Source organism: Ailuropoda melanoleuca, chromosome 15 (assembly GCF_002007445.2).
Source record: "Ailuropoda melanoleuca isolate Jingjing chromosome 15, ASM200744v2, whole genome shotgun sequence".
Lineage (NCBI taxonomy): Eukaryota > Metazoa > Chordata > Mammalia > Carnivora > Ursidae > Ailuropoda > Ailuropoda melanoleuca.
In genome coordinates this window covers 55386192-55402923 of record NC_048232.1, presented here as the reverse complement: position 1 = coordinate 55402923, position 16732 = coordinate 55386192, and the positions used below count along the sequence as shown (strand labels likewise).

At 35.0% G+C, this 16732-nt stretch overlaps 1 protein-coding gene and 1 non-coding gene across 9 annotated transcripts in view; both read right to left on the bottom strand.

The window, feature by feature from the left end:
- TMTC2 (transmembrane O-mannosyltransferase targeting cadherins 2) overlaps positions 1-16732 on the bottom strand; it is a 674893-nt gene that overhangs the window by 450550 nt on the left and 207611 nt on the right. For all 8 annotated transcript variants that reach the window (XR_004620732.1, XR_004620733.1, XR_004620731.1 and 5 more), the window contains exon 4: positions 3861-3975. Coding sequence is in view for 5 of the 8 variants with exons in the window: in XM_019800450.2 (XP_019656009.1) it covers positions 3861-3975 (115 nt within the window). In the remaining 3 variants the exon portion in view is untranslated. The remainder of the gene's footprint in view (positions 1-3860; positions 3976-16732) is intronic.
- LOC117796529 lies at positions 7867-8016 on the bottom strand. Its single transcript, XR_004621085.1, has one exon. It is a non-coding gene; the product is annotated as a U12 minor spliceosomal RNA (small nuclear RNA).

Below are 16732 nucleotides of genomic sequence, written 5' to 3'. Positions count from 1 at the left end.
ATATGTAAAGATCTAAGACTGCTTGGCACATAGAAGTAATTCAAGTAATTGCTACCAGAGAAAAAATTAAAATTATTCCATCATTTTATAAATAGGAAGTATTAACTGTATGCATGAGCCTCTCAGATATAACCTGATATTAATCCTGCAGATATATGTCCTGAAAGTTTTAAAGTCTCTTAATGCAATGTTTCCTCAACTTCAGATACAACCACATATCATCTGTATTATTGCTTAACTATTATTTTTTCAAATCATTTTTTTTCCTTCTCTCCTGACCTAGAACAACATTTGGATATCCCAGTTTTACTTTTTAAAATCTAAACAGAAAAATAAAATCATAGGGATTAATTTAAAGATCATCTCTGACCTCTTAGAATCATCCTGTGTCTGACCAGTGGTAGCAGACTTCACTTTACTAATCACTGTTTTGAAGTTACATAATAATGTATGTCAATCTACAAATTATTTTCATAATATAGATTCCTAACAACATGAAATTTTTTTAGTAGTTTACAAAGCAAGTAGATTTAGAAACATGGAATATGTTTAAAAAAAAAAAATCTAGGTTACTGATTAAAAAAGTTAAGCACAGGACCTAACAGGAGCTTATGATTCCCAAAAGCTTCTAAAATTCACTAAAAAATACAGGTATTTCATGTCAACTAATGTAATGGGTTCATTAGTTTCAGGCTTTGGTCATAAAATGTCCTTAAGAGTAACTGATGATATGAAATGTGAGTAATGTCTGCTACCACCACAAAGGAGTGATAGCAGGTTAAGCTTACTGGTAAAACTGAGCAAACCACATTCTTTTTCTTTCAGAATTTAAACAGGACAAGGAGCAATTTCTGTATTTCAGAGAAAATGATGTAATGAAAATAGCATATATATCTCAAAGAAAAACTTTTTGTCAGATAGTCTCTAAATGGTCCATGAGAAAACTCGGCTTCTTTCCTAGCTATGTACATAAACAGAAAAAACAAAACCAAAAACAGAAGTTTGCTCCTAGGGACATAGGATACCAGACATATTTATAATATTATGGGAAGTAAAATATCTATCTTGGTGCATTTTATTAATAACTGATTAAAAATCAATGAAGAATTCATCTATTTTGAAATACAATTATTTAGCATCAGAATTCTATCAACCACATGGGTTTTATAATCTAATACTTTAAAGTCACTGGCAACATTTTTTAACGGATTTAAGCCTCTCCATTTGAGCTAACAGTTAAGTGCAGTTTAAGAAACCTGCCATATTAGTAAAAATATTTTGGAACTATATATGGCATTTACGTTACAAATCATTTATAAATACGAAAAAAATTTTATCCTGTTAATAACCACTTCCCCAGCAAAGATTTTTCATTTAGGTTTGGGGACGTCTGTCCATGCCATAATAGTTCTAATATACGACCACAGAGGAAGTTATAAGACATAGGTTTTAAATTACATGTAAAGTGTACTGGTCTAATTGAATAAATTTCTCTTCTCAGCAAAATGTAAGCCTAGATAGATATATTTCCTTTTTCTTTCAACCCATGCCAGATATCACCAGGAGGTAGGTAACCTTAAACCACTGACTGTAGGTAAGAAACAGAAAAATAAGCTTAGTGAAGAAGTGTGGGTTGCTCAGCTTACTTTCTCCTCTGAAAAACTGAGGAGAATGGGCACCAGAAGAAAACTGGCATCCCTTATTGCAAGACAAGGGGTGCCTTTGACAATGTTACTTTCGGATGCAAAAAAAAAAAAAAACGAACATTTATGCAAATTTATCAAACTGATAAGGTTCTTTTTTCATGAAATAAAAATACCACTAATCAGTAATAAAGTAACAACGCATTATTTAGATGAAGCAGACATGGGGAAAGCCTTTGTAGGAGTATCTAGATAAACTCATTCAAGTTAAAAAAAAAAAAAAGATGGAAAAAATTATTTGCAGGAAAATGGTAATATACGTGGTGAAGCATGAAACAGCAGAATGCGAGAATCAGAGATTGTACAAACTAGAGGTGTTCCCCCCACTGAAAGCATTCCTGGCAAAAAAGAGAAAATTAAACACTATGCAAATCAACACAAACTCATGCTGATCTAATTTAAACCATAGCCCAGGAGACTGAGATCCTGGTGTTAAAGTCTCAGAGTTTGAATACAAAGTAAACGTGGGAATGCGAAGTTAAAGTGAGCTCATCCTGTCTGCTTTTCCTTAAAAATCTAGATTTTATTTTCATTCATTTTTAAATTTTTTTTTCTATCTGTTCTTTTAGATTTAGCCTACTAAAGATTTAAATGCAACCAGAACATAAACACACATTAAAAATTAAGTTGCCAATGTATGGTGATTAACATAATATAATAAAATAAAATTTAAAAAAAAAAAAAAGAAGTAAAAAATTAAGTTGCCAAGCTAGTGTGATACTCTCAATATAACATCATATTCATTAAACATAAGCAGTAGACATCTTATTACGCCTGGTGCCTTCTTACCGGGACTGGATCCTCCCCCAAACCAGTCCAACTCTGGAGGCCCTGCCAAAGGAGGTGTCTTACTGCCCCCTGCCAGTCTGCCCCATGGTTCACTCAAGAGAGGACACATGACCCCAGAAGCATCATTCAGAGACCTTTCCCAGGATTAACAGAGATATCAATGTAACTCCTTCTTTGATTGAAAAGGGTCAAGATATTCTAAAGGTGTATGAGTCATCTTTCCAACTGATACAGAGTCCCACCGAGAATGGAACGAACCCAAAGGAAATCATACACACAAAATGTGGACAAATTTCTGAAATATAAAACACCTGGCTCTAATTGTGCCTACATTTAGTCAACCTCAGGAATTTTCAATTACAGGAGTTAATAAATTCTCTTTTGTGTTTAAGCAAAGTTAGACCAAGTTTCTATTACTTGCAAACAAAAAAGTGTCATAAATATAAGAGACAGAGAAGAGATTTGGGTTTTGCATGTATCCATTAATACCTTACTGTACCCCCTAAGGCTTTCCAGCCAAAGAACAGCAAATTTTTCCCCTAGGGATTTTTCCAAACTGACATACACAAATAGTCTAAATTATCCCATTATCCTAACTTAATTACCAGTACCTTTGGAGGAGGGGAGAGGTGTGAGGTGATGGTGAAACCACATCATCTATTTGATAACTCCCCAGATTTAGTACATGTTCTATATATACTTTGACACAAACAATTCTTTAATAGAGGATCAAATCTATTATTAATAATTAAAATACTAATTATATGAAGTATTATACATAGCAACCTTATTTTCTGATCCCAACTAAGTATTTGTTTTAAAGATTTTATTTATTTATTTATTTGTTTGTTTGTTTGTTTGTTTATTTGACAGAGAGAGAGAGAGAGAAAGCGTGCGCAAAAGCAGGGGGAGCAACAGACACAGGGAAAAGCAGGCTCCCCACTAAGCAGGGAACCTGATGCTTGGCTGATCCCACAACCTGGGATCATGACCTGAGCCAAATGCAGCCGCTTAACCGGATGAGCCACCCAGGCACCCCTCATCCCAACTAAGTATTAATGGAACTTAAAAAAAAAAAAAAAACAGAACTACAATCTTTTAACCAATTCTTACGTTATATGGCATAGTACATCAAACAAATTCAACCATACTACATCAATACACATGGATGTTGATGGATATTGATGCAGAAGCCCCAAACAAAGAAATGACAAGTACTATCCACCTACGAGTCTCATGGGTATGATTCATGAAAAGATTATTTCAGAAACACAGCTATCATCATTTCCATTTCCAGCAGTTAAATCAATAGTCTCTCACCACGGGTTTCAAAGATGAACCAAACCAGAGAAAGTAATGCATACTTACAAATTATAAAGCATGTCAGCCATGTTGCTACGGTAGTACAAAGCATTTCTATAGGCGCCTTCAGCTTCAGAAATTTTGCTCTGACTCTTCAGAACATTTCCAAGGTTACCCCATGCTGCCAAGAAGAAAAAGAAGTATTCAGACTGAGCGTCAATCCAATTATACATGACATAATATCAGGCCATCAGGAAGTACCACAGGGAGAGAAAACCTTCATAAAACATTTTTAAGAAGGGAAATTTATTTCCTTTATACCCCAACATTTCATCAAGCCAGGAGATTAAATACAATCAAAGTCTTAAAGTAATTATTATGTCTCAAAGCTGATATACATATGCAGTTCATCACAAGGCCAAGAACAATGTTATCTTAAGATCACCTACAAAGACTTCATGCTCTTTCAAATTTCAGTAGGGGACTTCGTGTCCTGAAATTATTGTATACTTATTGAACCAGAAACTGTAAGAAATCATCTTTTTTTTTTTTTTTTAAATGATTTTATTTATTTACTTGAGAGAGAGAGAGAGAGCCAGAGAGAGGGAACACAAGCAGGGGTAATGGGAGAGGAAGAAGCAGGGCTCCCAGCAGAGGAGCCATGTGGGGCTCGATCCCATAACGCCAGGATCACGCCCTGAGCCGAAGGCAGACGCTTAACGACTGAGCCACCCAGGTGCCCCTGTAAGAAATCATCTTAAAATAAGCAAAGACAAACATGGTAAAACTGATAAATTACATGGAAGAACAGGATAAAAAGCAAAATAACTAAGATCAAAGCAATAAAGAGGCTTAATAATCATCAGAACATATCAGTAAAACATTGTAATTCTTAAAACAGTTAAATATATATGGTTTATTCAGATATAATATTCTTTTATACCTTCCCTGCTAATAAATCTATTTGTAGGAAAAGCACTGTCTCAGTATTTTCATACATAATATTTATTTTTCTTATAGATTTAATTTATTTATTTGAGAGAGACAAGAGCATGTGTGTGCACAAGCAGAGAGGGAGGGGCAGGAGAGGGAGAAGCAGGTTCCCCACTGAGCAGGGAGTCCAATGCAGGCCTTGATCCCAGGACCCCGAGATCATGACCTAAGCCGAAGTCAGACGCTTAACTGACTGAGCCACCCAGGCACCGCCATATATAATGTTTAAATAAAATCTGTAATTTCTGTATGCCCTTTATTTTTTACCCCAAGTAATCATGATTTCTCAACATTCAAAAGATTAAGGATACACCATCAATAACTGTCTTTATAGCATGGCTCTCGAGCAGACCTTGCCCTCAAACTTGGATACTTCCGTTGTCTTCCTTCCTGACCACGAGGAGACAGTGTGTCCAGGGCTGAAACCGGAGTCCTTCTCATAAGACAGGGATGAGAAGGAGGCTTATTCGTCAAGATATATTTACTTGGGTAATTACTGACTGTATCTGAGGAATGAAAGGGGCTTGGAGTATCCATTTTTAATGCATAAAAAAGGGTATAATCTTTCAGTGCCAAAGTTGCCTGTGTGCCCTGCTAATTTAACACTGGCCTTAATTTACTCATCAGTAAAACAGAAAAAAATAATTAGTATTTCATGGGTTTTGTGATGAGGATTAAATAAATTCATATAGGTAAGTTGTTAAGACAGTGCCTGTCATGTGGCAAACACTCAACAAATATTTGCTATTATCATTAATATTATTGTGATTGATACTTTTGCAATTTACAATGTCAAGCCCTGCTTACAGAAATAATATCAAATAAAATGCACTTTATGCCATTATCTACAGAGAGTAATAATTTTCTTGCATTTGTAAAGTCATATACCTCCTTTTTCCTCTGATGGAAAACAGAAGGAAAGCACTGTTCTTACAATTACTCATCACCTAATAACATCACATACCACACCACACTCCTGAAATGGATCGTCTCACTGAGCTCTGAACATAGTCCTATACATAAATACCCTGTCCACTCTGTGAGTGAGGAAACAGACTCAGAGACACTAAAGAACTTGAAAAGTTAATACAAAAGTATCAGAGCAAGAATTCTGATCCAAGGCTGGTGGCTGCCAAACTTTTTCCACTGTCCACCTAACATTTTCAGACCACGTTTCATCTTTCATTGCAAACCAACACTCAAACACTATAAATCAGACCTTGGCATTATAAATCCATGAACAACTGAATCCTTGAAGTAACAGATGAAACTTAGTTTAAAAATATTGTCAAATGAGTTTAAAATATTCTCAAATTCAAATACTAAATTTAGTAACAGGAAATACAAAGTAGTAGGAAAAACATATAGTAAATTATAATTATCTTCAAATTTAATAGGCATATTAATATGCCACTAATATTACCAAATGAATAAAATATGGCTCTATGGAAACTTCTAATAGCCAGCCTATTTTCAACACACTTCACCTCTCCCAAAGTTCTGCTCTGATTGTGTCATTAGTAAATGAAATTCTATTTACACTGAATCACTCCAGAGAAATGCCTTCAAATATTAATTTAAGCCCCAGGAAAACACCATTATAATACTATCTCATCTAACCCATAGTCTTAAAACACAGATGCTGAAAAAAAACATAATAGCAAAGAAACCGCTTTGAAAATTTTAAGGCATATTTCCAGAGAAACAGACTGACATTTTTCTCAGGTACTTATATCTCAATGAAATAATAAGCTAACAAGTGTTTCTCTTTTTAATAGTCAACAGACGTAGAGTTATGTTTAGAATATATGTTTAGAATATATGTTTACTCGGTTGTTCATTTGTTCGTTCATATACATATCCAATTACTAAACCAATTATTTGCTAAGCACCTATCTGGCACTGGGAACTTGATCAGGGGCCAGGCACCTGGGCCTGTACATACATACAAGTTCTCACACATGCAGAGCTTATGTTTGAAGTAGGAAGTGAAGTAGAGTGGGGCAGGAAGAACCACACAACAGAAGAAATGAGTTAACTTCAGATAATAAGTGCTAACAAAATAGCCACGTAAGGTGGAGTGGATGAGGCGAATTTATCTAGAGATTATCTTAGAAACAGGGAAATGGATGTGATGTCTAAGGACTGAAAGATAAGGAGCCAGACTTGCAAAGACCAGTAAAGCCAGGTAAGGGGAAGAGTAAAAGCGAAGGATCGAAGGTGGCCTCCACTGGGACAGGTGACAGGGGAGATGGTTATTTCAAAGTGAGATAGAACTCAGAATTAAAAATCCCTGGCAAGGTTATCTGAGGCAGAGCCACAATGTGATGTCAAGTTTCTTACTTTTCATCCAGCTAGAAGTCTCTCACGTCCTTACGATTCAGTCATTGCCCTGGGTGACTGGGAAGTGAAAAAGGAAATTCCCAAATGAAGCATATATGTTTAAAACAATTTTACCACTTATGGATGAAGGCAGAAGGAAGGGAGAAAGTGGAGGGAAAGGGAAGAAAGGTAGACTTTGATGTCCTAAACTCACCAGACACTCACCGTCAGGCTATTTTTTTCTGTTGTACATACACATTCTTACAGAATACCAACTTGAGACAAAGTTACTTTGAATCCATGATAAGTAAGGCAAAGCGAGATTACTTCATAAGTTTACCAAACACAAAAAAGAAAAGGCCACAGTACAACCCATAAAATACCAAAGAACCTCCTCTCTTGCTAAATGAATGACTTCTTTATCCAGTCACAGAATTGTTCTAGCATTCAATCTAGAGAACAACAGCCCTGCTTCTTTACGCCCTCTCCCAAATCACCCAACCAAAGTTCAAACCCTATGATACAACCTCAGGATCTCCGTGGTGTAATATTTCCTCAATGAAAATAGTAATTAAGCCAAATTCTTTACCATCAGTGTATTCCTGAATGTCTTTGGCTGAAAGGCATTGACAGAGACGATTTTATCACACTCAAATATGAAAACAATTCCTTTTCAAAATCCCCCCTCTTGTTCTTTTTCCTCACTCTCTTTTATTACCTTCATACCAGTCTACTCTTCGAGCATTAAAGGAGAACACAGGCAGAGCGCGACTCCCAGGCATCCCACAAAGTAGGCAGGTCACCTAAGGGGCCACCTTTACCAGCTCAAATATTCGTCTCACATTAGCAGTGAGCATTCATGTGTCACCCCGAATCATTATTTTCCTTATTCCTAAGTTTAAGGTATCAAAATCCCGTTTTTCTTATAATTGTTTATAAAATACAATACTGTGTTTACCAAAATATATTTTGGGTTTTATTTTTTCTTTTAAAGTAAGAGCTGCCAAAACTAAGACTGAAATTGTTGCATACTTTTTTGTTTTTTGTTATGAAAACTGCTATCACTATTTCTGTACTAGTTTCTAATTTAAATGTGATTGAGTCTTGCATCAATATTACAAAAACTCAATTCTAACATAAAGATCACTTCTAAAAATATAAAACCATCCTACAGAATTATGAACTTAAATTTAAAAATGCCACTGGTAGTCAACTAAATAGTAATTCTTTTCATAAAAGCTATTCATTTATCATATTTCAATGATAAAATGTGCAAAAAAAATCATTAAATTAAAAAACCATTTAAGATTTAGCTACCACAGATATAGTTTAGAGGAAAACGCATTAAAGTGAACTATAAGAAGTACATCTTAAAAGGGCTAATGTTACGATTTCACATCTATATAATTGTCCTATAGAATTAATCAGTGTAGCTATGGGTTTGTTTTTCTATTACTTAAATTTGATCATACCAATCAAGTCAACTTTTTTATATCAGACTAGTTTTTAAATCTAGCTAGTCTGACTATTGAAGTATCCAAACCAAAACTTGAAAAATATGGAGAAATATCCCAAGGCTCATGGGTGGGACAATTTAACATTATAAAGATGTCAAGTCTCCAAAATTAATCTACAAATTCTATGTAATCTCAGTATTTTCCCATTGTGTATTAATAAACTCAATTTTTTTCTAAGCATAATATAAGAGAAATATAAAACTTGATTTTTATACCATATTTACCATATACAAAGTTTTAAAAGTTAAATGTGAAAAGATAAAGCTAACAAGAATATGTAGGAGAATAACTCTGTGGAAAGAAAGAGACTTCTTAAAAAGACCTCCAAAAATAACTCAAAAGGTTTTTTAAAAAAATGATGTATTTGAGTATCTTAAAATTAAGGACTTCTAATTATTGAGGGATAATATGGACAAAGTTAAACATACATTAATACACTAGAAGATATTTCAAACCATGTAAATAAGGGACTGTACTTCAGGAAAAAAACTAAAAGCAAGCAGAAAAAGATAAGAAATCCAACAGAGAAAAAAAAAAATGGTCAAAGGATTTGAACAAAAATGGAAACAAAATTAAAAAGTTAAAGCATTTTAACTAATATTCAAATTCCTCAGTAACCCAGAGAAGCACAAATTATGACAATGAGATTTGAGATTGGCAATATTTAGGAAACTGCATAAAGCCAAGTCCTGGTGGGGTTGCAGGGGAAGGCCCTGTGCACTGTTAGGGGCAGCGTAAGCCTGGGACAGCCAACCTGCTGGGCCATCTGACAGAACTCAGTCAAATGAACAAGAGTCACTAAGCCCAGGTAAGTCCTAACCAGCAATCCCACTCCCAGAGAAAATTTCACCCAAGAAAGTATGTAAAAGGGTGTTTAATGCGAGCCTCTTAGTGTTGGCTGACAGGGGGAAGCAATCAACGCGTCCGTCATGGGAGTACCATGTGGGACATACACTTTATGGATTACTATGCAGAAGTAAAGACCCACAAATTCCCTGTAAACATTGTAACATGAAAGGACCTTAGAAAGCTGACAAAGAATCAACATATCAGAAGCATTCTGCACATCTCAACTCCAGCTATATGTATTAAAAATTCATTCCCACCCAAAATATCACTACACAGTTTACAAAGATATATTATAAATCTAAGGATGCAAATCAAGTACGTTAGAGCAGTTGTCTATGGTGCAAAGGAAAACGAAGTTAGGAATAGAGATAAAAGGGAATAAACACAGAACAGAAGAGAGGAAAGCTGCAGGCATCATCCCAGCCATGATCAAACTGGCCATGAACCTAGGAATATAATTAATCTAACTGTCTGCAACTGGGTTTGGGGCAGGGAGGGGACACAAGGGAAATGGAGGGGAGGGGAGGAAAGGAGAGAAGAGACAGAAGAAAAATTAAGGTCACATCCCACATTCTTTTAAAATAGAGATGGGGTTATCCTATACCCTACTTAAGGAATAAAGGGTTTTAACAGTCACTAAACTTTTTTTTGTACTAAGACAATCGGAAACAGATGTTTGGGATTATCTTCAAATTTTCACTTGGTAATTACACTTTGGACCAACAAAACTTAAAGATCTTATATTTTCATTAATATTTAATATCACTTACTTTTTTTTACATGTTTTAGGCCCATACATTTTAGTGATGCATTCATTTCATGAAAGTACCTTTTTTTAAAGTAGAATTTTAATAGAATAAAATCTCTGAAATTCATCCAAGAAATTATGATGAAGCTTAAAAAAATATATCAATGTTTTTAAAGTCTGTATTTTAATAGTGTGTGCACATGAATCCAATTCACACTTTAAACTCTGGAGATAATAAAGCTCTTATTTGAAGTTCAAAAAATGTAATTAGTTTATTCTAAAATCTCAATATAGTTTTTAAAAGTTCTTCCCAATAGCATCTGAAAATATTCAGAGTACTCATTTTACGCTTGTTTTACAAAATGAATATTATAAGAAGCTGCTCTCATTTGAGGGTACTGCTGTCCCATCCCATGGCCTTACCTTCCAGCACTATGAGCCAAAGTAGAGGAAAAAGTGGAGAGAGAAGAGGAGGTAGAGAAGGAATTTAAAAACTATTGTGATAATAAAAATGATTAAGAGTGCTTTCATTTATTTAAAGCTTACTATATGCTTGTCAGTGTCCAGAACTTTAACCTAATAAAAAACCTTTGAGGTATATTACTACAACCATTTCACTGATGAGAAAACTGAGGTTAAATCCCTAAGCAGCAGAAAGTTACTGCCTAGGAAGAACCAAGGTACGTTGGTTTCCAGGCATCAGAATCTATTTAGAGGTAATGCTATCTCACCCTCTCAATATGGAGTTTGAATATAAAGTAGAATAGCATACACACACACACACACACACACCATATATATACTCAATATTTTTACATATTTGAGGGACTGGAGTATAATATGAAAACGAAATAAATTATTCAAATGAGTCATCCCCTCAGAACTTCTAGGGGCAAAAAGCCCTCAGAAACAACAACAAAAAGGAATCCCATACCCGTATTTCATAATGTATTTTTCATACCAGAGAAAAATTAATGCCAAACAATATATTAAGTGTTTTATATTTCTTTGGGAACGTAATTTTAAATGTCACACTTTCCAGTTAGCATATTGGAAATAGAACAGACTCTGTGTAAACAAGAGGTTGTTGCTCAAAGATGCTGGGGACTTCGATACATTAATCAAGATCTTGTAGTGCCCTGGAGATGCCTTGCTCGGAACAGAGATTTTACAAAGCATTGTTTAACAAGTACATGATTAATTTCCTAAGACTAAGCATATATGATGATTACATGAAGAGAAAGCAAATAGCTGCTTCGAGGTATCACTGAATAAGCTTTAAAAAATCTGATCTATGAAGTTATTTTCAAAAAAAAAACAAAATTTTTTTCTGCTAAAATACCAGGAAGTGAAGTAGTAGGAATAACTCTTGTATCTCAAGGGCCCTTCACACTGATATTCAACTGCACCTACGAGGTATCCACTTACGAAGAAACTTGACCTTAATTCACAAGGAAAGCTCCTCTTGTACTTTGTCCACAATCTGCCACAGTTTATTTTATGTTCCTTGAAAGGCACAAGAACAATCAAATATTCCCACCTCGCTAAAGTTGTCCTAAAGAGAAAATCAAATGTGAGCTCCCTCTAGAAATGCTAAGTGATCTACAGCAACAAACACCTCCCATTTTTTTTCAAAGCCCTCATTCAAATACACAGTGTTTCTAAATTCACAGAGGAACTTCAAACTCACTCTCCTGCAATCTCCTCTCTTGATATATTTCACAAAATCAATGCAGGGAGATTTGAGCAATTTTTTCAAGGATATTTCTACTTTATACTAAAGTCTGAAGACATGTATATTTACCAATTATAAAAGTTAAAATAATTTTCTTACGATTTTGGCATATAACACTCTTCAAAAAATTAGCTAAGATGAATGCCTTTCAATATTACTATTTAAATCTGAAGCTACTTATCATTCAGGTCTACATAAGCGATCATGCCTGAGGGTTATCATATTAGCATTTTCATTTCACTGGTGCACTGAACGCAGCCACCAAAATCAGTAAGGATTCTCGCTTTTGACTTCTGCCCTCAACTGGCATTTATTTTTACCGTAGAACTTTCATATAGATCTTCAGATCCTGTATGAAAATCTTGAGTTCTATGTAAGGATCTGGCAAAACTGAAACATTTAACTGCATAAAATAAGGTGATAAATCCTGAATTTTGTTTCCTTCCAACATGAGTTACTTGCTTGAAATCAGAATGCTACCACCAAAAAGGGTTAAATATGGAAATCTCACCAGTTACCAAAGTCAGACCAGGTGCAAAAGAAAATAAATAGAGGAGTGCCTCATGTATCAGATAAGAATTCTACCAACTTAGGCTCTAGGCCTATTTTTAGGCTAATCTGTGTATATATTAACTCTTTTAATCCACATAACACAGGAGATTACCATCCAGCTGATACTAGTTGAGGAAACCCTGCCTCGAGGAAGTCAAGCAAAACTTGGAAGCTAACAGAGCAGGCCCTTGCGTATAATCACTATGGAACGCCTGGACTTTACATGTGTTCCCCAAAATGGTATAACCAAAGATATATTTTAAGTATCATTTATCATTTTAAATTATAAAGATTAATTATGTTAAACGTTCTCACTTTAACGGAGAGAGAACAAAAAAGCAGAAGAAGAAAGAGCCACTAACAGCATGGAACTTATAAATGTGAATAAGTTGTTTTTTTTTTTTTTTAACTATACTCCTTCCATTAGTAAAAACTGTAAGGGGGTCAACCATTTGTAGCCTGGGCTCTTGACTAATTATTTGATAGTCACTTCGTGTGACTCCAAGGAAATAAAAGCCCTTATAAACCTGTAAGAATTTATTTTTCCTAAAGAAACTGAACTTTGGATTTTTACAAAACATAACATATTGTTAAGTGGGTAAAAGAAAAGAAACTGTCCAGTTAAAATGTTAAGTGAAATAAGTGGACATAATATAAAGATTACGATTTATGATAACAAAATACTAGAATACATATATACTTATATGTAATTCTAATTAGAGCAATTTTATAATATGCAATTACTTCTCTTGGTTCTTCATCTTTGATTACTTCAGATGGACCTGAAACTCAATTTATTCTTATTAAAAAAATTAGGTATTGAAAACGGCAAGGTAACATTTAGAATTCCAATAATATGTTAATGCTGTCTTGAAAACACTGTTACTATAATACCTACATGCATGCTGCAAAATCCACATACACAGTTCAGAGGGCTTTTTAATACATTTACAGTTGTTCCTTAGCATTTTAGCATCTGTACCCTCTACCATATTCCTGCCTTTGACAATGAGCTAGTGTCTGCTTACCAGTACCACTCATGATCTGTGATGCCGGGTCTCCCCTGAACCTGCCTTCATTCATTCACTTCTCATCCGTGGTTGGAATTTTTCCCATGCACTCGCCATTAAAACGAAACAGAAAATCTGCTCTACATCCCTTTCTAACAGCAATGTGCTCTCTGCAAAATTTCGGATTAACTAACCCATAGTACCATGTAAACTGACAGTAAATACAGCTGCATTTACAAGCGTAATGACTGGAAAGGGGAACAATTTGGAAGCCCCAGAGCCCTGCTTGAGCTTCTCCTCAATCTTACAGATAGACCCCTTTCACACTGTCAACAGTAGACAGTAAAACACTTGGTGAATATATAATTGGCATGCCAGCAATACTGACCCTATTTATAGACCTACCAAATTCAGTGGAGGCTTTATAGAAATTCCTCATCATCCTACTGATCTCACATGAAGTCAGACTGAGACCATGAAGTTGTTGAAGTTGTTCAATGGGCACCTTTAGATGGATTATAAAGTCTAAAGAGTGGTTGAGTTGCTTCTGACTTTATATCAAAAATATAAATGTCCCAACGAATCCCTTGCTTCTGTCATGACCGGCATCATATGAGTTCGGCTCAGCTCTGAAAGATGAAAAATGCCTAGACAGGCAAGAGTTTTTATATGACTGTATCCGGAGTTCTAAACAACTCCAGTGTGGAAAAAGAATCCTTTTATTATTTTTAATCCCCTCCTTTGTTCTCTTATAATCCAATCTCATAATCTACTTTATCTCACCGTGAATCCTATCCATTGGGAAGGGTCCTATCCTCAAATGGCCCCAGGTTAGTTTCCTACTAGGTGTCAGTGAAAGAAATTTCTTTTAAGCAGGCTCCACACCAACCCTGGAGTCCAGCATGAAGCCCAACACCGCATTTGAACTCATGACCCTGAAAATCAAGACCTGACCTAAGATCAAGAGTCAGACGTTTAACCAACTGAGCCACCCAGGTGCCCCACTAAAAGGAATTTTGATGTGGAAATGTAAAACAAAATATCCAAAACCTAAGTTTTAGTATTAGTCCTGTTACCAATTAGATCTGGATACACTGAGTAAATTACCTGACTCTCTTATTTCTTATTAGCAATAGTAAAAGCAGTAAATTAGTAGAACATGAAATGTGGGCCAAACCCTGGTAGGTATGCTACACATACTCTGGACCACACAGTAGTACTGCACACTCACTATACAGATCAGCAACTTGAGGCTCAGACTATAAATAAGGATAATGAAAACAGCTATTAATGGCCTGGGTTAAGATTAGTGCCCAAGCATACCTCTTACTGCAAAGTCTGCACTCTTTACCATGCTTTTTCTCCTTAAGCATTCTGCCTCTATTAATTTCTCATCCGTGAAACAGGTGGAATGATGCTTGCCCAAGTTAAATTCTAGCATGACTGAGACGATTAAATAACAGATATATACCTGGAAAGTACATTATTATGGATAAGGAATGATATTTCATTATCATCCATTAAAAGCATGACCAATTAGATATCTACTGTTACAGTACATCTCCTGTATTCAGTATCTATGGGAGTGCCATTGAGAATTTCATTGCCAAGTAAATCCAGGCCAAAAAAAGCAAAACTCAAAGCAGAACAAAATACTCCTAAAGCCAGTTTTAAGGTAAGAAAAATAATGAAAATCCTAAAGTTCACATTGTATTAAAAAAAAAAAAACTGCTTCTAAAATAAAAATATAATACATCTCAAATATAGTATACTGGGACACTATTTTATACCTTACATTAACCTGTATTTATTAACTTTTGATAGTCACTTTTATCAACTCAGCAGCTAGAGCTGAACACAGCAAAAGCAGAGTTAATACTAGAGAAAAGGGGAATTGAAAAAGAAATAATCAGTAAAAATATAAATTTTAAGAATAAAATTATGTGAGTAAAAATATTTATGCATGCTGAGAAAAAAAGAACAATTATCTATTGAATAACTATGAAATTTCTAAAAATATATACCAATTATCTTTGATAATGTACAAATCTTGGGCAACTATCATTTGAAATAATTTTCTTCCATACTTTCAGCTGACTATTAACAACAGAAAAGGAGGGAGGTTAATTGCCTCTGCCTTTTTTGCTGTTGCAGGTCACCAGATAAGGGTTCTTGAAAAAGGTTATACAGCAACTACTTGAGGCATTTTTACATCACTTGAAAATATACTGAAACAAAGAACATTGTTTCTCATTTAACAGAATTAAATATACAGTTCAGGAAGTTCTACTTCCAAACAGTGAAAGGAAGCTACTACCTAGATGGGTAAAATAAATAGGAAGAATCAGAAGGGTCAATGCACCAAAATGACCTTATCATATCAATCGGGCAGTGTAAGAAAGAGGAGGGCTGGCTTACTTCCTGAAGTTCTAACTGAAGTAGATTGGGTCACAACACGGAATTCTCAGAGGCCATTACGGGCTCTTTTGCAACAAACACATCCACTGGACATGTATCAGTGACTAATGAACATTACCAAATCGAAGTTATGATTAGATTATGTAGTTTTAGAGACATAAATCCGTCCATTTCATCTGTGAGTCCTAAATAACGTTGTCATTCAGACTAGTTCCATGTCAGGTTGTTTAAAACTCATAGAGAAACTGTATTTTCCTATCAAATAATCAGGATTGAGGTTAGGATATGCTTCCTTAAGCCCACCCTTTTAACTTAAAACCTCAAAAGTAAATATCTACTTTAGTTTCAATTTGGGAATTAGAACCAGTAGCCACAACCAAAGCATGGTAAGCCTCTGAGCAAAGCACCACATAACCTCTTACTTCTACAGACCACAGAGCAATGAGGCATCGCACAAGATGGACTTTAGTGATTGTATCACCTGTCCTCAAAAAGTAGCTCGAAATCATTGTCTTCATGTGTAACAGCAGAAGAGTTTTAAAATCCCATTCCACTGCTCCCAAGTAATAGAATTTCAAAGGCAAAAAGTCATCTCAAATATATCATTATGACTAAAGATAAGAAAAATGCAGAATACAAAGATCTGTACGATATCATTAATTAAAATGCTCATGTTTTCATTACATGAGCCCAGAAACTCATTTCTACTTTAAAATTGTTTTCAACACTCGCACAAATATGGACAATACTCTTCAATCTTAACCACTAGGGTGAACATGACCTCCAAGCCATCC